The following is a 23,458-nucleotide window of genomic DNA, read 5'->3' on the forward strand; positions in this document are numbered from 1 at the left end:
CCTTTCAACACCACCTATTTATCGAGAATGAGCTAATTAATTTGACCAGTACGTCATGTGACCTTGAATATACTCTACACTTTGTATGAACAGTAGTCCAGCTGAGCCCACTCTCTCGACACGCTACTATATATGGCAATAACCCAAACTCTCAATTATTCGTGCTGACACTGTCATCTTTTAGAGCAACATCATAGTAAATATGGGCAATAATCTGACTATTGCTAAAAACCGTGCTTAGTAAATAAGTTTCATAGTTTAACATACATGTTTTGCAATCACAAACATTTTAAATATGTGCATGAATGGAGAAAAATGAACTGACAACCAGAATTTATCAAACTATGGTGAGATAATTAGATGGACAATCATACCAAATAAATATTTTTATTTTCAGTACCTTGATAGATATTGAACTGACATCGCATAAAAAGTTTTTTTGCATTATATTTAATACCACCACATGATAGGGCTTACTCCTTTACAGAAAAGGAAACAATGCTCAGCATGCCAAGAGGGTTTACAAGAACCTGGGAGCAAATCAGCAGCAGCAGCAGCACTGCTGTGGGGCTCACAGAGAAACAATCTTTCTGTTGAGCCTACAACGAAAAACCTTACAACTCCAGTACAATACAATTTTCATCCATCAACTCAGGCGGTTGACACCATTCAGGGACAAGTGGATTCATAAAATCCCTCGCCCAAACAGATTTGAAAACATTAAACTGGGAGTTGGTGAAGTTGGAAACAAAGTTGACTTCCCTGGAGATTTCATCCGACAGCAACAATGAGCGGGGTTTCCTCACCCTGCACTGCAGGGGTGTGCGTGCCCTCCCAGCATGCTTTGCTGCCGGTACCCACAGGGAGGCAGCCGGAGCTTGACGGCCCTCATTATTTCTCTCTCCCTGTCTCCATGTCTCTCGCCCCGACTCTACTCTGCTGAGTCCCAGTGGCTGATGAGGCGCAGTGGCCTGCTTTCACTGTGCTGCTCTTAAAGCTGCACACACACCCAACCACAGGCCTGATTAGAAACAGGATGGCCCGAAACACAAAATCTGGAACAAGGGACAATGTTATGGACCCTTCTACTGCCATTACAAGTGACAATTAAAATGTAAAAGTATTTTTTTTTAAAGTGTTTGCGAACACACTCCAGGACTTATTGGCCACTGACACACTTTACCTTCCTAAATTCTAATGTGACAGCAGATAAATTGTTGTCACCACTGATTCAGTGAATACGACAATAGGCATGCCATGTTCATGTCATCTAAATCTAAGCCATTTGCTATTTTGTCTCAGAGTGGGCACACTAGCAGACAGACAACTGGGCACAATAACACTCTCTCATACCTAATCCCATCAGTGAACATGCAAGTCCTTAACTGGTAGTTGACAAAACATTGACCAAATATTCTGTCAGTAACCGTCTCATTCACTCATTTCACTCTCCTTTTAGCTCTGGTTTGTTCTCCACCGCCTCCCTAATAACATATCTGTATATTTGACAACTGTGTCAATGAGAGCCAAGTTGTTGGGCTGGAAAACCAAAGCAATAATGGGTAGCCATGACACATTATGAGCAGTGTAATTACTTGTAATGCTGTATGTGGCAATAAGATTATTTTATGCAACAAGCCATTACGCCTGTTCAAACCTTGCTCTATTTTTCATGTGACCCCATTACATAGCCTGACTGAAGTTATCCCTTCTGACTAGAAACAAGATAATAACCCCAACAAACAAGACATTACAGGTCCATGTTAGACAGCTTAGTGAGAGTCAAATACCAAACACCGATTTAGGTTAAGTTTGAAGTATTTACATGCGCCTTTCCTCCACTTCACAAATCTTCACATAGGAGGAAAACACAAATCTTTACTTAAACTAATCTTTGAAGCCCCGACAACAAGTCTGGTATTAATACTAGCCCGCAAAGAAACAGAGAATTACTTTTGGCTACGACTGTGTGGATTTCACTGACAGATGGCTTTGATGGAATTTCTGACAACAGGGTTCTTTGATCAAAAAACTTGTATGGCAATGCAGGAAATGTCTAGCGTATCCAACATGACAACAGGCACACCTGCTGAAACAAACTCACCCCACCTAACAACCCAAGTTGTAGAGCAGCACTGCAGAGAAGCACTAAAATAGCTCAAGCTCACGGCAGGAGGGGGAGGATTCAACAATACAGGCTCCTCTACAGAACATGACACAAAACAGAGCTTCATCTTCAACACCAAGTCATTAATATCACAATTAGGAAACAATATATATACACACACACACACACACACACACACACACACACACACACGTGCACTGCTAACAAGCTTCACAGAGCAATGAAGATAATGGATTTAAAATCAAGCTAAACCTTTATGCCTCTTTGTACACTTTCCCTTAGTTTCTGGTTGCTAGAGCATCAGCACTCTGTTCTCTGGTGTGCCAACTCTAGGTTAAGATATTCAACACATGTAGACACCCTACTGAATGTGTTAGGATTACAGTCTGCATACCAGCCTCTGAGCATGTGTGTGTGGAATTAAGATCAAGTTTGCAGCGAAGGGGAGGGTACTGCAGAACTGGCTGCTGTAACTCTTGAAATATAATACCCACCAGTATTTGATCTGGTCTGGTGACTGGTCAAATTTTTATGTAGATTAATAATCATTACTGTAAGCTAGGATGCATGGAAATAGGCTGGTTTATATCAGCTCACATATTCAAGATATTTTTTCAGAAAAAAGAAGGTTTGGACAAGTGTGGACTGAAAGACATGGTCTCTTGCTTGAAACCAGAGTATGAATTACGACACCAAATTCATTTGAGAGGTATTAAATTCATTTTGCATAACTCAGTTTTTGTACAATGCCTTATCATCATGTCATGGTCAAGTGTGCTGTGCAAAGTTGCATCAAGACAGAAACTCGACACTGGGGATTGACTGTACCCCATGACTTTTCAAGGTTCTTGCAAGCCAACACTTGGGTGCCATATTTAAACCCTCACCCACTCTGTCCTTTACAGCTCGGCAGTGGTCCATTGACAGAGAGGAGGAGAGGGTCAAAAGCTCAAATGGGGAAGGGATCAGTAGACCATGTGAAGCCTTAGTGTCAGTAGGTTTGGATACTATAATCTCTGTGACAACTGCAGTCTGTACAGCTTTAGTATACTGTCAAAAAAGCCTGTATGACTTTCAAGCCAAAGGATTTTCCTGTACTGTAGTTCTATATATGCATATGTAACTACTTGACACTATCTCCTCAAACATGTGACCAGGGGTGGGAAATATGATATCCAATGATCTAGTTATAACTTTAAAAAAATGCCATTTAGCACCACATGTAAGCCCTAGGGGGCTTCCCAGGACATAGAGAGGTGTGTCTCTTTGAGGGAGGTGCATCTCTATTCCTTGTAGTATCAGGCATTTAGACATTCTTACAAAAACAAACACCCGTTCTAACTACATGACCTTTTCGGCATTTTGTCTGCACATGTGCCATCATGCTGTAGTCATTTGCACTAGTAACTATAGGTTGTGTCAGTGCACACCACATGATGATGGAATGTGCTCATGATCAACTGAATCTACAAAACAGAGCTAAACTTTGTTAAACTGTAAGTGGTTCGGATCAAAAAAAGAAAAAGAAATTACAGGTAAACGGTAAACTGTTGGAGGTTGTAGTTTTTTTGTTGTCATCTCAACGATAAAACACAGACAAATGTATACCATTCCATCGATCTCTCTTTCATTTCACTAACCTCAGTCTGCATCAATCTCAAGCTACAGTTCTTTTTAGAAACTGACCAAATACCGGAAATACAGGTATTTGCATATTATTGCCGATAAGTAACCAGAATTAGAAGTACAGTAGTGTACTTTGAGGAGAATACAGTGTGCTACTCATCTTAGAAGTTTCTAACCTGAACCTCCAGTGGATATTCCATTTTGTCCGGATAAAGTGGTAATCAGTGGTATTGCTGACAGGTGACAATAAGTGGCAACTACGCATCAACAAGCAGGCTGCATTCCACTCCTGTTGTAAAACGCTTTGGTCAGTAGACTATATAAGATTCCCACCATTACCACAGGCCGAGAGAAGGAGATGGGGTAAAGTGTCTGCAATCACCAAATTAGTTTCTTTGCATAAAGCCTATTCCTACATGTATACAGTACTTAAAAACATAAACTATTTTGAAAAGGAGCAGGCAGTTACAAGGTGCAAGTAAGAAAGGGGTCCTGTTGAGGGGATTGCATGAGGTCAGCAGGCCTACAGCCCATAAAGAAGAGGTGTTACCTGATAAGTGGGTTAGTATTGCTGTCAAGACATGCTCAGCAAGATGATAGGCTTCAGCCACCCATTCGTCGATGGCTTCTACCTCTTTGGAATACGTGCCGTCAAACACACGGTTGCTCTGGGAACATGGAGGATTAGGAACTGAGGTAAGGGAAGACTGCTGTATAGATGTAACATTTGGGTTAGTTTTTCCTTGGTCAGGAACCTTTGACTGTAGATACGCCAACTCCTCCTCCTCCTCTTGACTGCTGCCAAGCTCTTTGAGAGCAGTGATCGTAAGACGTTCTTGTTCAAGATCCATCAACATGGTTGGAGGGGACTGGGAAGGAGGCAAACCAGTTTTGCCGAGCTTGTTCTTGGAAGGTACAGTTTGGTGCGTGTCGTCAGGTTCTTCATCCTGCCTTGATTTCAGGCACTCTCGCATGAACTCCACAAAGCTATCTGTAGGTTCAGAAATTGAGCTGTCAGAGTCAATGTTTTCAGGGTTGCTTGTAGTTTCAGGGGCATGTTGACTTGCTCTAGTGTCTGGCTGGATCTTTGAGCCAATCTTCTGTGCTGGGAGGGAGTTGCCATTTGCCATGTTATCTGTAACACTGTCAGTGGTCATTGTCTTATTGAACTCTTGCTCATTGATATTGCTTTGCGTCTCACTTTGGAAAGAGGAATATGGGTCTTGGGGGTAATCTCTTAGACATGGCTGACCAACTGGTTTAGGGAAGGCTTCGTCATCATTCACTGAAGTGAAATTGTCCAGAATTTGACTACTTGCATTCCGTGGTTCGTCGTTGATTTGTGAAGGATCAGAAAGAAACTGCTCCTTAGCATTGTTTAGCCCTTTTTCATCAATGTCATCCAAGGGAGAGGATGCATCATAATCATAATCAAATGATTGTCTGTCATATATATCATCTTGCATGAAGCTGGTTTTAGAAAGTGAAGCCATCTCCATATGAGCCTCTTTTGCAGCTGTGTTCTTTTCATCCACCTTGGATTTGGTGCAGTTGGTTGTTTCCATGAACGCAAGATCAGTCTTGCAAGGTTTGACCAGGATATCCTGTGCTTCATCTGACCACTCGTCATCGTTGTCAAGGAAGTCCACTTCTTTATTTGTGACTGTGAAAGGGTAGGGTTCATCATTTCCTTTATTGAAAGTGGTCTGTGATTTATCAGTGTGTGCTTGATTGGGTAGGGCCTCAGGTTTTGATGCAGATTCCTGTTGTACTGTTTCAGGAAGAGATTTGAGTATGTTGTGTTTAGGAGAGTATTCAGCATCAGAGTCCACAGGTGAGGACGGAGGAGAGTAGCCTTCTATGAACTCAGTTTCTAAGGGCCGTGTTTTGGGTGGTTCATATTTACTGACCTCTAGCTCTGGTTCTGGGGTTTTTGGAGCCTCTCTCGCTAGGTCTTTTACAGCCCCAAAATCCTCATCTTCCTCTGCTTCAAGCTCCATTTCCATTTCCATCTCCATCTCCTCTTCACTGTAATTTGGCTCGTCTGTCTCAATAACATTTATTGTTGGAACCTGCATTAGCTTCCTCTCAGACTTTGGAGGAGTTTCCTTTTCCTCAGTGGGAAGATTGGGAGCGGCGGAAAATGCTTGATCAGAAGATGGAGGAGGAACTGATGCAGAAACTGTGATACCATCTTCAATGACAGTGTCATCTGACTCTCCTGAGCTGTCAGCTTCACTTGCCTCTGGGGCTTCCAGATCTCCGGTCCATGTTGTCTTCTTGTCATCGGAAACATTCTGCTTAGCATCCTTGCCAACTAGTGGAGAGACAGGAGGAGATGGGGAGTCAAAGGCTGCAGGAGGTGCAGGTGAAGCTGGAACTGAATCAAGGGTAGATTTGTCCTGCTGATCCCACATGTGGGCCGTTGGCAAAAAGCTAAGGTCAAACTCAGACTCCTCCTCAACACTTGGCTGTTTCTGTGCATCATTGAACTCTTCCTTCAGTTTTGGCACTTCAGCAGGTGAATCCATGAAAGCATCAGGGACACCAGCAAAGGTAGCAGGAGCATCGTGTATAACTATGTCAATCTCCTTCTTGTCCTTTGATGTAACATTGTCTGAAGTCAGGGTGCCTTTAATTAAATCTACAACATCAAAGTCAGGCACAGGAGGTAAATGAGCCTTCATCCACTCTTCTGTTTCTTCAAATTCATTCACTTTTCTTAATTCCCCAAGTACTTCAAAGGGGGATTCCGGTGACTCCTGATCCGCAGAACCTCCTCTTTGCTGGACAGTCGGCGTAATTTTCTCAGTGGGAGATTTTGGGGTCTCTGTAGGAGATTTGGTTGTTTCAGTGGAGAATTTAGGGATCTCAGTGTTGAATTTGGGGGTCTCAGTGTTGAATTTGGGGGTCTCAGTGTTGAATTTGGGGGTCTCAGTGTTGAATTTGGGGGTCTCAGTCGAGAATTTAGGGGTCTCAGTCGAGAATTTGGGGGTCTCAGTGGGATATTTGGGGGTCACTGAGGGAGATTTTTTGGTCTCAGTCGGAGATTTGGGCGTCTCAGTTGGAGATTTTTCTTGGTGGCGGTCTCTGAAGTGAGAGAAACCGCCATCGCTTTTAAAATCTGGTTCCTTCTTTTTGGCAGCAAGAGCTTCTAGTGCCTTTATTCGCTCCGAAACAGGAGACGTCTTTATCGGTGAATCCGGTTGTCCATCTGGCGGCCCTGCTTCACTACCGTAATTAACAGGGGTGAATGAGCCAGGTTGAGAAGGAAACCGAAGGGATGTCGCAACACCTTCGCAGGGCTTGTCGGAGCCCAGGACCACTCTTTTGTCTGCATTAGCGTGCATGAAGAACGACAGTGAAGAGGAAAAAGGAGGGGAGTACATATAAAATCACAGACACTAAACTTTCATGCACTTCTAATATTATTCAGCGAGGCCTTGATGTTTGCAGCCCAAGCATTCATGCATTACATCATGGAAATATAAGGCAGATTCATATAATGGATAGGATATTCACTTATTACATGCTACTCTTAACAACTACACAAAGTTGCCATCAGGCAACACTCAGTATGGCAACTTAAATTGTCTGAATGAACAGATGAAGCAGCAAAAGAAATAAAATCTCACTGATCTCACCTTGTGTGGCTATAGTGACTGCATGTCAGTTGCAACTTGTAGAGCAAGTGTATGTGACTTGTTATACACTTGCAGGTTTGAAAGTGGTTTCTTTTTGCTAGTGTTTATAGATTGATTGCTATTTTCTGAACTATATACAATGATATACAACATTTCATTAATAAATTCTTTGCCACTATTGCATTTGAAAAGGTTCTGATTTGGAAACTCTGTACACACGTGCACCCAAAATAAATATGGTGATTGTGTGTTAGATGTGTGATTTTTTCAAACTCAGAATTGTAGTCTTGTCAACTAAAACATACAATTGGTATCAACTATTCTCCTCTTAGTTTCATGGAATTAGAGCTGTGGCTTAAACCCCAAGTGTTATTTTTTCAATTTTCTAAGTAAACTCACTCGATGTAAAAGCCACCGCCAATGTTACATAAAACAAAAATACAAATGCCACTAAAATAACTGAAAAAGGTTGTGCTACTGTAACTGCTGACACTAATTGTCTAACTAACAGAAACGTCATGAGAGCTGCCAGTGGTGACTGTGTAAGACCCCTTTAACACAGAACACTATGGACTAATACAAAATTGAAGTAACAAACAGGAATGTGATATAAAAAGGCATCTCAAAAAACAAGCCGAAAGGTCAGAAAGATAAAAATAGCCTACTCCAACGTTTTTTTTAAAAGTTTTTTTTAATAGTGTAAGATATATTATATTATAATCCATTTTAAATCATCTTTGTGAAATACAGGTTCATGTTGCTGCATAACCAACAAGTACCTTTAATAATGAGAGATGCAAAGCTCATTATAGTCTTTTACAGGATTTCCCTTGCCATCTAAAACAGAGGCTGGCCCAGTCTGCTGCACTGTTGACCAATTCATCCAATTTGGAAATAAATAGTTAATGTTTTGTTGCGTAAAGCTCTGGGCTAACTTCAAGTTTGTTTATTTTCAAATGTTATTTTTTCTATAAAAAAATATTTTTGTGGGTATAGGCCAGGTTTGAGACTTAATTATGAACATCAGCGACATAATCAACCTAGCCAACAAGCTACATACTAGTGATGGTGAACTTTGATAGTTTAATTGTGCAAAAGGCAGGCCATTAGCCAAGAGCACAGTGTTCCTAAATTTCACGAAGTGGATAACACCTCATAAGCTTCCCGCACATTGTTTTCTAAACGCAACAGGAAAGCGGATAAATCTCAAAAATATCTCAAACACAAACCGAGTTGCGGTCCACTACTTGCTGCATAATTAGTATTTGTTAAATTATGTAATGTTTCGATACCGAAAAGGTAAAATATGCCGAAAGTTAGATAATACTGCCATACTAGTGCAGTTAAACACCACCAGTTCCTCAGCTACACAGCTGAGAAGGCGTTTATAGTCACCCCTCCCAAGCCATGTGGCCACTGGCTACCCTGGAGGCAACATAGATCCAAAGATGTTCTAAGCAACTGTTCCAACAACCACAGGATCCCTTCCAACACCAATGATATCCCATGTAACCCAACATCAAGTCATTACGATAGGGTATTGGCTGCTATATTGGGAAATTAATATCAGCTACCCAGCTCAACCTGAACGCCAACCTCTGACCAATTAACTTAATATTTACATAACAAGAGTATTGAGATCCACAAGTATTATCTAGTTATTACAAGGTCCTGATTTTTCCTACTACAAATAAACCTTGCAATTTTAACTGTGTCAGCATGGTCCCATGACCCCACCCCTCCCAGCCTCTGTATAGACAGACTTTTCCACTGATGCCCAACTGACTGGTCCACTTTGTCTTGGACTGCTACCTCCCCTTTCGCCACAATACAATGCCTTGTTCAAACTAGGCCACATGAATGGACTTTCCATCTAGCCAACAGCATTGTAGTTCTTTGGCTCTGTACTAGTAAACAAATTCCATAAACAGCTCGTGCTCTGAGAACACATCCACGGATTTTGGACAGAGCCAGGGCTTCTAGAGAAGAACCTCGACTTCCAGAGGGACTATAATTCAGGCGTGGTTTTATGAACATGGTTCAAATAAAGCTGTCAACAACTTTCATTTGTAATAGGCCACTAGTTATGTGCCATATGCCAAATTTGGGCTCAGTGGCCTTCTACATCTGATTTATGTCATCTGCAGCACCTAAAATTGTTATGTATGTGGCCTGAGTATCAAAATAATTTGTTAAATTGAGCAAAACATTGTATTTATTTATTTATTCTTGACCTCGGGATCAGTTTATGTGACGAAATAATCTCAACTCAACCCATTGATTTACTGATAACCTAAGGTAATGGATAAGCTCAGTCTGTTATCCTTGTTGAGAAGCAGATGAGTGAGTAGGAGTTTAAATTCCACAGGGTGCAGTCACGTTCTGTCATTCCTCACTCATAGTGAATAGGTTGGATGCCTGTGACATAGGTGTGTAATGGTAACATGTGCCTAAGGATACTGTGTGGCTCATGTTAACCATAGGGTAGATGATGTTAGAAGGTTATCATCTACCTTTATCTATCCTAATATATAACTATTTAACAAAAACACTACTTTCAATGGCTACCATTTGATCTCACTAGTATATACTTCTAACACTGTTGAAAATCACAGCACAAAAGAATCTAAAATAAAAAAAGCAAAAATTGCTCAAATAAAACCTACTTTTTAATGCTAAAGCAAGGATGTGAGACATGCACAAAGTCTACAAAGCCATAAGCATATAGAGGGGAGAAGGGCGAGACAGCAGCCACAGGCAATGGCGGGCCCAGGTCGCTGGGCGGTGGATGATACCTCCAGTGCCACTCATCCTCTGGGGCCCGGTTGCTACTGGGGCTGAGGGGAGCTTGGGCTTGGATAATAGGGCAGCAGGAAGCTGGTGCCCCCCCGAGACACCAACCTGATCCATTTTTAGGTTTCTGCTCTTGTACGCACAATGTGAACTTGAACTTCTCTGCTTTCTTAAAATAAGGTGGCAATCTTGGGATTATCTTGAACCTACAGTGAGTGCTGCTGACCTAAATAATGCTCACTAGCAGGCTGTAAAAAAGGAAATGGATCAGATTGCTAGCAGCTGCAGATGCATGGTTTTTCAGGTCTAATTCTTGGCGTCTAAATATTCTGGAGATTTTTTATCAATCCCTTCAAGGCAACTGAAGCCCATTATTCAAAATGTACCACGTGTAAATATATGTCAATGCTCTGTTGGTTGAGTTTCCGTTGCTTAGACTACAGCTATGCCTGCAGCTTTAACAATAAACCAACAATGTGTCTGTCAATAAGTCAAGATGGCTATTTATGGCACAAGCTAGAAAAGTTTCATCTCAGGTTGCAGCAGGGGTTGGGGGTGGTGAAGAAAACTACCAATACCATATGTCATTGAAAACATGAGGAGCTGTGCTGCCTGGATAACTTACAATTAGTGCAGCAACGGAGGGTCAGCAGTGTTGTAAACAGATGGAATAGCATGACAAAGTTTGTAGGAGGAGGGGCGGATAAAGACCGGTCGAGCTGGGAAAGGAGCGGGGGTTAGAACTGGAGTTCACCATGTTATTGGTTTCATTGCAGTTCGTTCTATTTTTAATTGGACGCTTACGAGCAGGAGAGGGGCACCAGAAAGAGGGATGAAGTAGAGCAGCAGGCCAGCGAGAAAGTACAGGACAGAGGGAGAGAGCAGGCGAGCAGCGTAAGAGAACTATACACTTGCCTTGAGGAGACTGAATGAGAGATACAGGCGAAGAGGAAAGAAAGGAATCTGAAAAAATTAAATAAATAAAAAAAGGACAGAAGAATGGTCATCCTAGAAGAGGAAGAAAAAGAAGTCCTATCCACCAAAACCATTCAAGTTCAAATAAAGGCAGTCAAATCAAGAGAAAACAAGAGTTAACTTATCCAGCTTTAACAACTCTACATACTATACAAAAAACGACTTCAAATAAAGACCGGGAAATACTTATGTTAACAGAGTTCCCCCATGCATATGCTCTCATTATTTACTTCAGTAAACCTACAATTACTTTAACACATGCACTTATATTTGCTATACAGGCAAGACCAAGACAGTTTAATTCTGAAGCAGACAAAAGCCCTTCCCACTTTGCGTTAATGTTGCTATGAGAACAGAGGAGTGCTGCCCACAAATTAGCTACAACCAAAAGACCACCATTTCTCCTTTAGAACTTCTCCCAGGGTTTATGTTGCTTAAAAATAGAAACAAAGATTTCATGTACACTGTATGGGCAAAAGTATGTGGACCTGTCCATCAATCCTATCCTTTCGGTCTGGGGTTTTCATGGTTGGGCCCTTTAGTTAAGGGAATTCTTAACAATACGGCATACAATGACAGTGTTCTCCCAACTTTGAATCAACAGTTTGTGTTTGGCCCTTTCCTGTTCCAACATGACACTGACCCTGTTCACCAAGCCAGCTCTATAAAAAAAAATTGTCTTCCCTGTTTGGTGTGGAAGAACTTCACTGGCCTTCACAGAGCCCTGACCTCGACCCCGCTCAACACCTTTGGGGTGAACTGGAATGCCGACTGCGAGCCAGACCGTATCACCCGACATCAGGGTTGGACCTCTTTAAAGCTTGTGTGTCTGATCGGGAGTTGATCCCTGCAGCCAGGTTGCAACATCTCATGGGAAGGCCAAGTACTGCAACCATTTTTATTTCCCCTTTGAGGATGTTACATCGTCAAGGTTTCAAGTTAAACAGAAAGTCATTAGAAGTTCACACCTCATTCTCATTTGTCATCAGACTGGTTGGGAATGCCAGGAGAGAAATACCTTGAGTCATGGGTAAGGACCAAAGATGTGGGAGAGTTTCAGGTTTACCAAGGGAGGTGCAGCGTCTCCTTTCAGTTAAGCTGAATTGGAGTTTATACAGGCTGGGTAGGTTGGGGTTGGTGTGCCCTTGCTGTGCAGCATTCCTTATCTCAGATTCAAATGGCTGTTAACATCTGAACACACCACACCTTCACTTTTTAACCTAGTTAAACTAGTGTTTCCACATTGCACAGAAGCCTGCAAGAAGATACTAGCCACAAAAAAATATATACTGGTAGACATGTATATATGAAATGAAATAAGATAATTCACATCAAAATTAAAAACATGCATAAATGTCATGGTTCAACAAAACCATTGCATCAGGTGATATGAAGAATGAATTTTAGAATCACAAAACCCTTTCACTGTAGGAGGTAGGTCACAATAACAAAATATATTAAGTATGTAATTATGGAAATAGGCATTTTCTGTAAAATGCTGATGACTGATGTGTGGAAATGAAACAACAATACACAGATCTAAAGAGGACTGCACATATGAAGGTGTTTTGAACACAGCAGAGAAAGAAAACCAAAAGCTGAATGAGGTCAAACTATGCAGCCAGAGCAGGAGTATAAAAGAGCTGTTAGCTCAGTCTGCTTAACTAAACATTTCCTTTATTTAAAGATGTATTAAGTTATGTTTTGTGGGAGGCAGTGAACAAGCTGAAAACACAACAGCTGACAGTTCCCTTTTTACAATCCCAGAAGACACCGGATGCTAGAATCCTATTAGTGTTGCGTTTTCTTGCACTGTAAGATTCAAAATACTAATTCTCCTTTAAAGCTTTGTTTTCTACCAACTCCTCGGAAAAAATATCAGGCTCTTTAGCCGCTAGTAGCTCCACTTTCTTCGGCAGCAAGTCACAAACTTTGTCTGTCTGTTGATTGGTGTAAAGTTTTTGGGCCATACAATCAAAACATTGAGCTAGAAGAGGCTGAAGTAGCGCTAAAAAGGTAACTGCAGGGTTGGTGATGATTCCCTGTGGGTTTGTCAAAAGAAATGTTTCTTTTCAGATACATTCATATAGTCCCGTGCACTAAGGCTGAGTCCTTACCGCAACCCCCTTTCCTGTCTGCCTGCGGCTGTCCTATCCACTAAAAAAAAAAGGCAAAAAACCCAAATTAATGGAAAAAAAGAAATGTTAAAATTTGGTCTCTGGGACAAAGGTTAGACTACCTAGATGCAGTCACAGTGTAGAATCCAAATCAGTCATTGGCAGACGTGAGTTGGAGGGTTTTCACTGTATCCTTAGGCTTCTTGGGCTCATTTCCTAGTGGAAGTGATGGTGCAGGGTGGGTCTATTGCCGTGCATGCCCTTCCTGCCCTGCTGCTCTAGCTATCCTGTACTGTCCACCCCTGAGGGCTATCTGATTGCCTCTGTGACCTCAGTGATACGGTCCGCTCCAGCAGGGAGTGGAGGGAGGAGGGCCGTCTTGGCAAGACAAGTGGAGAGAGTGAGACGGAGGCTGAAAGAACTCGGTGTTCCTTGAAGCTTTGCTTGTGTGCTTCATTTCCAAGTGGTTTAATGTGAACACCTATGTTGATGAATAGACCAAGCCCTTTTCCAATTCACTGAAATATGAGTTCATTAAACAACATTGATTAGAATTATATGAGAAAGAACACCAAAAATTAAAATCATACCCCTGCATGTAACCCATTATTTCCAGGTAGATTGCAGGTTAAGGAAGGGGATGTGTGTTAATTGGTATGTGCTGTTATCACTTGGTTTTGGATAATACCAACTACAGTAATTGGAGTTATGTTAACTCATCAATATGGTATAAATGTTATATAAACAATACCAAAACACAATTTCCCCTTTTTCTTTAGTGAACGCTCTCTGAAAGGTAATAGATCCAAATGAAAGGTGAGGCTTGAGGCCTCCAGTAATATATATGTTAAGTCTGCTCATTTTAGAACATTCCTATGAGGAAATGTGAGCACAGAGTTGAACAGGCAACTACAGTCATCGAACTGTGAGCCAAGGATTACTGTTACGTGTCTGATGCTGCAACAATCTGTGTAATTAAGTCTAAAGTCCTTTTTGCAACAAAACACTGTTTGAGACTGAGATTACACAGAATGCAGCAATACAGTAGATTGATTCCAAGGCTGAAAATCTGATGCAATGTAGTTTGAGAAATGAGGTCCTCATTTTGAAGTGTGCCACTTCCTTTGTGACTAGTGTCACTCATCAGGGTGCAAGTCAAGTGAAATGGGCTCAGCTACAGACAGAAGCTGGAAAGGCGGGCCAGGTCACCTGGTAGCAGCGACAGCCACTGGCTGAAAGGTAAACCTAGTGTCGACTACTATGGAAAATACTGCAATAAGGCCTGGACCAAATGGACATGTCACGATATTTTTGACGAAATACTTTTCGTATCGGTTACGAGGCATCATTTCAGGATACACAGACGCGTGTGACCAGTACAAATTACAAATCCACAATTCTTGTAGAGGTTTCAAATTAAAAGCAAGTTTCAGGTTTTAATGTGAAACATGCGGTTTAAGAGTAGTTGAGTTTTATTGATAGAAGCTGAACTGGAATAAAAGAAAAAAAAGCTACGTGAGAACGACTTGAATTAGTGAATGAAAAATGTATTTATGTTGTACTGATGGGATTAGTGCTGCAGACATGTACATTGTGCTGAATTTATCAAGACAAAATGATTTTTTAACTAACAAATTAAAACAGGAGCAGATCAGAGAACAGGGAGAGTTCTTTATAACATATGATGAACAAACCAGCGATTCAGGCTGAACCGCATGTCTCGGTTATGAGCCTGGTTCACTTTGCAGATGAACTAATTAACTATAAATAAGTAAATAATGCCATCGGTAAATTTAAGGAATATTTATAGTTCTCCAAGCTTGACTACTGTTCCTGTCCTTACCAATCATTTTACTAACGTATTACTGCAATTACATCATGGGGAATGACAAAGCAACAGTGTACCTTTTCAAACATGACTGCCTAAACAGTCAGAAAATCATTGACAGATTAATCCATAATAAATAAATCATTAGTTGTAGAAGATTTCACTACAAAAAAAAACACTTCATTTTTTGAGTTTTATTTAAAATGAACATGAGACCACTATATGACACTTAAAATATATAAGTTGAAAAGAGTGACGTCTATTGCCCAACCCAACAAATTAAGGTTCAAAATATTTCTAAGTAGGAAGAACACACCTACAAACATTGTCTTTCCATATGACATGGATGCAGAGTAGGGCCCGAAGCCCACATTTTGAGGTGACTCAGCAAAGCTATCATGACTCAGGTTTGCAGAAGACAATGTCTGTCTGTCATGGAATGTTACAAAAAAACCAGGATGATCATTCGGAGTTTGTTCAGTGCTGTCGGATAACTATCAATTTTAATCATCAGTCAGTCATCTTTTCTGGAGCCTGCCTTGGAAATTCGCCTCGGGCGCTGTCCTATGAGCTGCCCACTGCTCCTAGTACTAGACTCCTGGTACTAGGATGGGTTAAAAGCAGAGAACAAATGCCACTGTGTGCTCTGCATGTGTGACCATTCAAAAGAGGGTTTCATCCCTCCAAATCTTAAATCTTAAATACTAGCTCTGATAACAAGCTATGCTTGTATAAGTTATGCCAGTTTTGGAACCAAATCTGACTGTTTACAAAATGTAGGTTTAGTAATAAACTATCCTGCATCAAATATTATTAAGCACCAAAATGTCCAAACTCGCTCATGGCTGATTATAATTGTGTCATTGTTATCGTAAATTATTAATTATACAGTAAATAACAGAATCGGAAAGCATGGAGAAAAAAAAAGTCATGGTCCAAAATGCTTTTCGATGTGAAATGATATGACTCCTTTTGTTTCCCAGTAGCCTTTAAGTTATCTTTTATTTTATGTTTGATTTCCTCTCCTTAGTGATAAACTTCAAGATTAAATCGAATCTCAGTAAGGCATCATGAGCCACACCCTGCCACATCCAGTTGACGCCCATGACCATGTGCTATAATTCTTCAAAGTCTACAATCCTTCTGATTTGGCTATTTGAAGTTGAATATTTGAATATGGCTTTGAAGGATTTAAAATGGCTCACATCTCGTGGCTGATTGAGTGACAAAGTTCAAATCAGATTAACACAAGCACACAAACACGTTCACCGATTGGGAAGCTGCCACTCCCTAAAAACACAATAACCTGTCAAGTAGGCCCTGGGAGACAATACTATTTATTTGTTTTAAGTAGGCTTGTCTAAACTGTGAAACCTGAAAATCTAAAAATATTCAAAAACTGGAAGTGGTGACAGTTATTAAACATACATGCATGATGGTACTGAAGCTCTGCAGGCATGATTTTTTGTTCTGGGTCTGTTATCATCAAGACACAAAAAGGCAATGCGCCTTTAAGAGGTCCTCCCTTCACTGGCAGTTGCCCAGTAACAATGCATCTGCAGTGCAGAGCATCGCAACATTTAGCACCGATAACGCTTTGTCACCCCAAACGTTATTATAAATACTGTCATGTAATGTGTATTTACTTATCAATGAACATACTTACCTCGTAGAACATGACGCAAGACTATATAAACAGTCATTAGGATATATATTTAAATTCGGCTAACAGCAAATGCACTGCGAAACACGTACTTTAACCACATTTATTTTGTTTTTATTTTTTCCAAATTAGCCCTGCTAATCAGGCAGTCTCCTTCGGATTATAACGCTGCTCAGTGGGGAGCGGTGTCGACCAATAATACCGCGTTTCGCTGCTTTTGCTTGCCGAATACACTATTTAGGTAAATGTCTTGGCTCATGCTCTACAACATTGGCTATAGACCTTAGCACCACGTATCAGCAAGGCGACGTACAACTGACAGACTCATAAAAGACGTTTTGCGTGGCGTTATAATCGCTATTAAAAAAACAGCGCGTGTACCAGGGGCAGGCCAAAGCTACATAGGGCATGATTGGTCTGAATAAGTTCACTACCACAGGTGTTTCGCATTAAAGCTAAAACAAACTTAAACAACCACCCACATGCCAACAGACAAAATAAAAGAGAAAGGTTTCTACAACACAATGGCTACAGTTCCAAGTTGAATTATTGCGTTGTTGTATTGACGTAGCGTTAAACCTAGGAAATCAATAATGTCTATACGTAATAACGAAACACATATGGTTTAATAGTAATTAATGGTAAACACTAAATTAAAATTGACACTAGTCTAGCTAACTTAACGTGAAGCTATTTCTTACCGGATAGCTTTGATTCTTTGGGAGCCGCATTTTGTCCATCGGCAATCCCTTGCGACGATGATATCTGGGTGGACTGAGTCATTGGATCCATTTTACTGTAGTTTCAAAGCAACTGCACAAAGGCGGTAAAATGTCTGTCGTCTCAATACAAATAGTCGTATACTGTCCTTTGAAGACGTATATGTAGTCTGACTTTCCTCAAATTTCCCCAAGAGCGGGACTCGGGTCTGCACCTTAACGCAACGTCCGAGCACTGACAGATCAGCAGAGATGGAGGGAAACAAGGAGGACTATGGAGGAGGGGAAAAAAACATGTCGGGGTTGAGATACGTTCAATGTCTCCTCCTATGCTCCTATATCGCAACTCCAACCAGATACATAGGAATTGTATCTGCGTTTAAGTACAATAACTTCAAAATTATTTTATTAAACACCACTCCTTGATCCTGCCTGCCTTTTAAAAATATATTCCAGCAACTCTTGTATCAGTGAAATGCAACTATTCTAGACAGAATTTGTCGTTTTGTTGTGAAATTCATACGCGTTTTGGAATATTCCACTGCAAGTGAACGCAGCAAGAGGAATATTCCTGAACACTGACACCATGTTATACCTGCTCTGAACAAAAGTAATTTGGTATTTCGGCCATTAGCTGTTATAACGTTGGGAAGCAACAATATACACATTTCAATGTCAATGTTACCAAAATATTTATGCTAAATACTTATAGGATGAATATGGATAATTATGAGTTGAATGCATACACTGGTGTGTGTGTGTGTGTGTGTGTGTGTTTGAGCTATTTGTAACAAAGCCAACCACAGCCACAGCCACATTGATAACATTATTTTTGAATAATGATGAAAATGCAGTGAGTTCACGGCTTCAGTACAATTGTATACACGTATAAACTGGGTTTTACTATTGCTTGTTTTCCATTATGTAATGGTTACCTTTGTTCCATTTGATAGCAATATATCACATAACGGCATCATGCTGGCCTCTACTGGTGGAGTCAACGAATAACAAACTTTGAACTACATTTCCCAGCATACATGATAGGGAACTGTGTGCGCAGTGCTTACGATCTAAAACCATGGGGATGGGTCCATCGGCGTTGAACTGCGCTTGACAGCGACCGACATATCGTTATGAGATCTACTCCGTTACGCAAACGTAGAGACTGGTAACACACTGCAAGTGACTTTCGGGCAGACTGAACTGCGCGGCAAAAGAAGGGGTACACAAACAAAAACATGTGGCTGAGGTTGTGAGAAATCGGGTATGTTATCTCTTACACATGGTCCAATTTTGCATTGAGAAGAGTTTAGAGTCAGTCAGTGTTGCGGCATATTGTGGCGATATATTTCGCGAGAGTGCTCTGTGGATAAGCGTTCTCCAAAAGTGGTGTGTTTAGCTAACTAGCGGCTCGTTAGCTTGTTAGCTGCTTCTGGCAACAGCCGTCATTCAGCCAGCTGCTCCCAACACAGTGTGTGGCTCACTTACTAGTTCGGGATATTTCTGTACTTTATCTTACAAAAACGTAATATACAATTAGCAAACTAACACCGGTAGCCAGCGTAAATGGGTAGCTAACGTTAACTTAACTTAGTAAAGTTAGCTAGTTAGCCTACGTCAGCAAACCCGGCTTGCAAATTAATTTATCCAACGTTAACAGAGTATTTCGGTTTGTAGTGAAATACTACAAACATTTATGATGTTGCGTAGACATTTCGACGTATTAATAGGAATCGCGAAGTTGAAGAGCTTCTATTTGCAGCTTTGAATTAAATGTAGCTACATCTGTAGCAGTAGGAGTGCCCCGCCCACCAAAGCGCCATATCTCATGTTAGCGGCATTGATGTAACCAGCATTATGCAACAAAAGCTGCTCATCTGTGGGTCGGTGTCTAGGTTTATGTTCAATTTGTTTAGCGTGCGTCATTTAAAATAACATGGGGAATATTATTATTGCTAAGATTATTAACAGTATGTTTATTAAAGCCGATAAATCTCCATACTAGCTCGAGCGAATCTATGACAATAAATGTTGCCTTCCTTACGACACGAAGTGACACAATTAAAGAAAGAAAAACAAAGGAAAAAAAACATAGTATGTATAATACTAGTATTTATAAGCATTTAGAAATCAAGTTTTCTATGTAAAATAAAATAATTCGTTTTTACAGCCAGGTTGCCTTTTTAAATTGTTCTTGGATAAAGCACAATACCTTGAATGACATGTTAATGTTTTGTAATGGGGAATAAGGAGGAAAGCACAAATTAAAAGGATAAATCTGGCAATATGCTATATTTACTGTTCAACAAATCTCATGTTCTAACCCAAACCAACAATAAATGTATCCTATACAGAAGTATTGTGTGTATACCCATAGCCTGATATATCTTATTCCTCTATGTCATAGACCTCCATTGTTGTCCAAAATCTATTGAAAACATATCAATGAGGCACACTGTTGCACTGGGTGACTTGTTCCTTCATTACCATGAACACACACTGTAGTCTATTTTGCCTCAATCCCACATACACCATCCTTAACTAACTAGATGTGGTTTAATCCACCGCTGAAAATAGCCCCCAACAAATGCACTATTTCCTCCTGTTTGATTAGTGTTTGCTAAAAACTACAGTGGCCAATGCTGAGCTGGAGTTGAACTGACTGCTGTGTAACATTCAGTACTGCAGGTGAGGAGAGCATCTGAGTTGACTGACATTGGACATCATGGGTTTGCACTCTGCCCAGAAGAAGCACTTTCCCCTGCGGGGGATCGACGGTGTGGTTCAGCTGTTTGATGTTGAGCTCCGCAAGCCTGAGCCAGACCTAGCCCTCCTCTCCCTGGTCCTGGGTTTTGTTGAGCATTTCCTAGCTGTGAACCGTGTCGTCCCCATAAACGTTCCGGGGGTCCGGTTTGAACCTCTGGAGGTGGACTGTCCCAACTCCTGCTTCCCCACAGTGGAGCTGGGCATGATTTCTGCACTGTACGAGCGCTTCACGGCCCAGATCCGCGGCGCAGTGGACCTGTCCCAGTACCGGAGGACAGGTGCAGGGTCCAGCAGGGAGCTGGTGAAGAAAGTGTCTGATGTGATCTGGAACAGTCTAAGTCGCTCTTACTTCAAGGACCGGGCCCACATCCAGTCCCTCTTCAGTCTCATCACTGGTATGACATTACAAGTATTACAAGGAAATTAGTTTTTATGAAGATTTAATATGGCAAGTATACACTTTGATAAGAATTAGTGATGTCAAATTGATGTAAATTTCTCTTTGTTAAATCTGAACCAGGTACCAAACTGGACAGCTCCGGTGTGGCATTCGCAGTAGTGGCAGCCTGCCAAGTTCTAGGTCTGAAGGACGTCCACCTAGCACTGTCTGAGGACCACGCCTGGGTGATTTTTAGCAAACAAGGTGAAGAGACGGCGGAGGTGACCTGGCACGGAAAGGGTAACGAGGACCGGCGAGGACAAACGGTCACAACAGGAGTCAGTGAGAAGGTAAGGCCTACCTTCACTTAACTGAAATACTGATGAAACGCTCTCACATTGCACTGAAAGATTCCCCCAAACAGTGCATCATTTATTTCACTTTATACATCGGGTTCAGTGATGTACAGCATGGCCTGCTGTCGGTAACAGGAATGTAACTTCCCCTAGTGGGTACATTTAGAACTGATGATTCAGTACTATGTCACCAAAACTGTCTTAATGAATGAGTCAGTCCATATAACTCATGTTTGAACCTCTTGGTAATATAATAAGTCAGTGTGAACATGAAACAGACCAGATCTAAAGTGGAATGCTTTTTGTTTCTCAACAAAGTGAAAGATGAGTAAATGTCCCATTTGTGTTTTATTTTGTGCTTCTTTTTCCAACCTTTCTAAATAAATATAGGTTTAGATTATGAAGGGAAACTTTAAAAAGAAGAGTAATAATGTCTCGTATTTCACATTTACTCTCTGTGAATTTGCCCTGTTTGTGTCTCCCTCAGAGCTGGCTGTATCTGAAGGGCTCCTACATGAAATGTGACAGAAACATGGAGGTGGCCTTCATGGTTTGTGCCATCAACCCCTCACTGGACCTGCATACTGACAGCTCTGAGCTCCTGCAGCTACAACAGGCAAGCACTATGACTTGCAGTATGCATTGGATTGGTGCATATCTTCTTTTTTAATGTTCCGGAACACACCACAGGAGGAAGCGGTGACCTAAATATCAGAGAGACAGTCGGTGTAGATAGACTGGAAATTCCCCTTACCTTTCTCTTCTGTTATGCAGTTTGGGGCTTAGAACACATTTCCCCTCATAAATACTCGCACTGAATTTTACACATTTGAGTTGTATATCTTTTTCAGAGCTTTTTTTGTCATGTCATACTCTCCACTTGCTTTGTCTCACTTTCTCTTAACAAACATTGTTTTCAATCAATAATTACTTTAGTTCTTTAGATGGCTGTTAAAATACCAGCAAATGAAACTCAACACTTCCTGCGATTGTTTCACATTAAAAGCCTTCCAACATTGAGCCAATTGAGGCTGTTGATTGTGAAAAATATGCTGGCAGTGATTCATTATCTTAACACGGTAGAAAGAAAGAAAAAGAAGCAAAGTACAAGGGCCTGTTCTCATCAGAGTGGTTAATATGACATGTTGAATTAATGGTATGGAAATGAACATTATACTGAATGTCTCTAATAGGTAAATGGAGGAAGTGTTGAATTTGCATTAATAACATTATTAGCAAGTTACATTATGCAAAAATATTCAGGGCATTTAGGATTAAAGGCCTGTAAAGCCTGTTTCAAATTAAAACCCGTTAGAGGTAAGTAGAGTAGATTTTTGATCTCTTTATTTTTCCTTTTCTCCCCAATTCAACAGAAACTCCTATGGTTGCTGTATGATCGAGGTGACTTGGACAGGTGAGACTATGTGTTGATGAAGTTAGTTAGAGATGAAATGTCTCACAGTTTCTGTACACTGCACGTCCACTGCGTAGAGTTGACAATTCCACAACCTCCTCCTCTCCTGTACTGTGTACCAGGTATCCTATGGCCATGGGCACTCTGGCCGACCTTGAAGATCAGGATCCAATCCCCGACAAGGAGAGCCCCCTGCAAATCCACCTTAAGGTAAGTGTTCTCCAGTATTTCCAAAAATGTTAGAACTTTTCATTTTGAATATATCAATATGAGAAACACATTTTCAAATCTTTGTATTTTATTTTCAACATATAACAGTTTTATTGAGCAGTCAAATTAAACACAGTATCAGACATGCACTTATTAAAACCAACCAGATGGAGTCAGCTCCACTTCTCAGTAACTAAATCTGACCTTTGAACTACTGTATTGGTTGTTTTGCTTCTTGTATTTCTTCACACATCAGGATGTTTAATCGGAAGTCGTTCTTCCTGTGTTTCTGTGCTCTCTCTCTCTCTCTCTCTCTCTCTCTCTCTCTCTCTCTCTCTCTCTCTCTCTCTCTCTCTCTCTCTCTCTCTCTCTCTCTCTCTCTCTCTCTCTCTCTCTTCTTTTTTTTCTCTCTCTCTCTCTTCTTTTTTTTCTCTCTCTCTTCCTCTCTCTCTCTCTCTCTCTCTCTCTCCTTTTTTTTCTCTCTCTCTCTCTTCTTTTTTTTTCTCTCTCTCTTCTTTTTTTTCTTTCTTTTCTCTCTCAGGCTGTCTGTTCTGCTCAGAAGCACTACAACAACGAACACATCTACCCCTACATGTATCTGGCTGGTTTCCATTACAGACACAGAGACGTGCGGGAGGCTCTCAGGTCCTGGGCTGAGGCAGCTCAGGTCATGCAAGAGTGAGTTCACGCTGCTTTTGCACACTAGTATGTCAAAGGTTAAAGTTTTTAGATTTAATTAGTTTCCTGCTCAAATGTTAACGCAAGGTCACATTTCCAATCTGAGAGCACGAGTACACAACATTCTTACTGTAGCATTCAAAGGCAACAGGAAAATACTTT

At 41.0% G+C, this 23,458-nt stretch overlaps 2 protein-coding genes across 5 annotated transcripts in view; one reads left to right on the forward strand and one right to left on the reverse strand.

Annotated features, from left to right (window-relative positions):
* rtn3 (reticulon 3) overlaps nt 1-17,789 on the reverse strand; it is a 28,492-nt gene extending 10,703 nt beyond the window's left edge. The window contains exons 1-3 of one of the 3 annotated variants that reach the window (XM_029454533.1): nt 17,476-17,789; nt 11,107-11,154; nt 4,305-7,088 (exon numbers count right to left, since the gene is read on the reverse strand). In XM_029454533.1, coding sequence (XP_029310393.1) covers nt 4,305-7,088; nt 11,107-11,154; nt 17,476-17,566 — 2,923 coding nt within the window. In that variant the 5' untranslated portion in view covers nt 17,567-17,789. The remainder of the gene's footprint in view (nt 1-4,304; nt 7,089-11,106; nt 11,155-17,475) is intronic. The other 2 variants (XM_029454531.1, XM_029454532.1) reach the window with 2 other exon arrangements.
* A 713-nt stretch (nt 17,790-18,502) lies between these two features.
* Nucleotides 18,503-23,458, forward strand: part of men1 (multiple endocrine neoplasia I) — an 8,091-nt gene continuing 3,135 nt past the window's right edge. The window contains exons 1-7 of one of the 2 annotated variants that reach the window (XM_029455248.1): nt 18,503-18,757; nt 20,182-20,654; nt 20,780-20,988; nt 21,482-21,610; nt 22,368-22,408; nt 22,531-22,618; nt 23,160-23,296. In XM_029455248.1, coding sequence (XP_029311108.1) covers nt 20,219-20,654; nt 20,780-20,988; nt 21,482-21,610; nt 22,368-22,408; nt 22,531-22,618; nt 23,160-23,296 — 1,040 coding nt within the window. In that variant the 5' untranslated portion in view covers nt 18,503-18,757; nt 20,182-20,218. Of the gene's footprint in view, nt 18,758-20,173; nt 20,655-20,779; nt 20,989-21,481; nt 21,611-22,367; nt 22,409-22,530; nt 22,619-23,159; nt 23,297-23,458 lie in introns of both variants that reach the window. The other variant, XM_029455247.1, reaches the window with a different exon arrangement.

This window comes from Cottoperca gobio, chromosome 18, assembly GCF_900634415.1.
Source record: "Cottoperca gobio chromosome 18, fCotGob3.1, whole genome shotgun sequence".
NCBI lineage: Eukaryota > Metazoa > Chordata > Actinopteri > Perciformes > Bovichtidae > Cottoperca > Cottoperca gobio.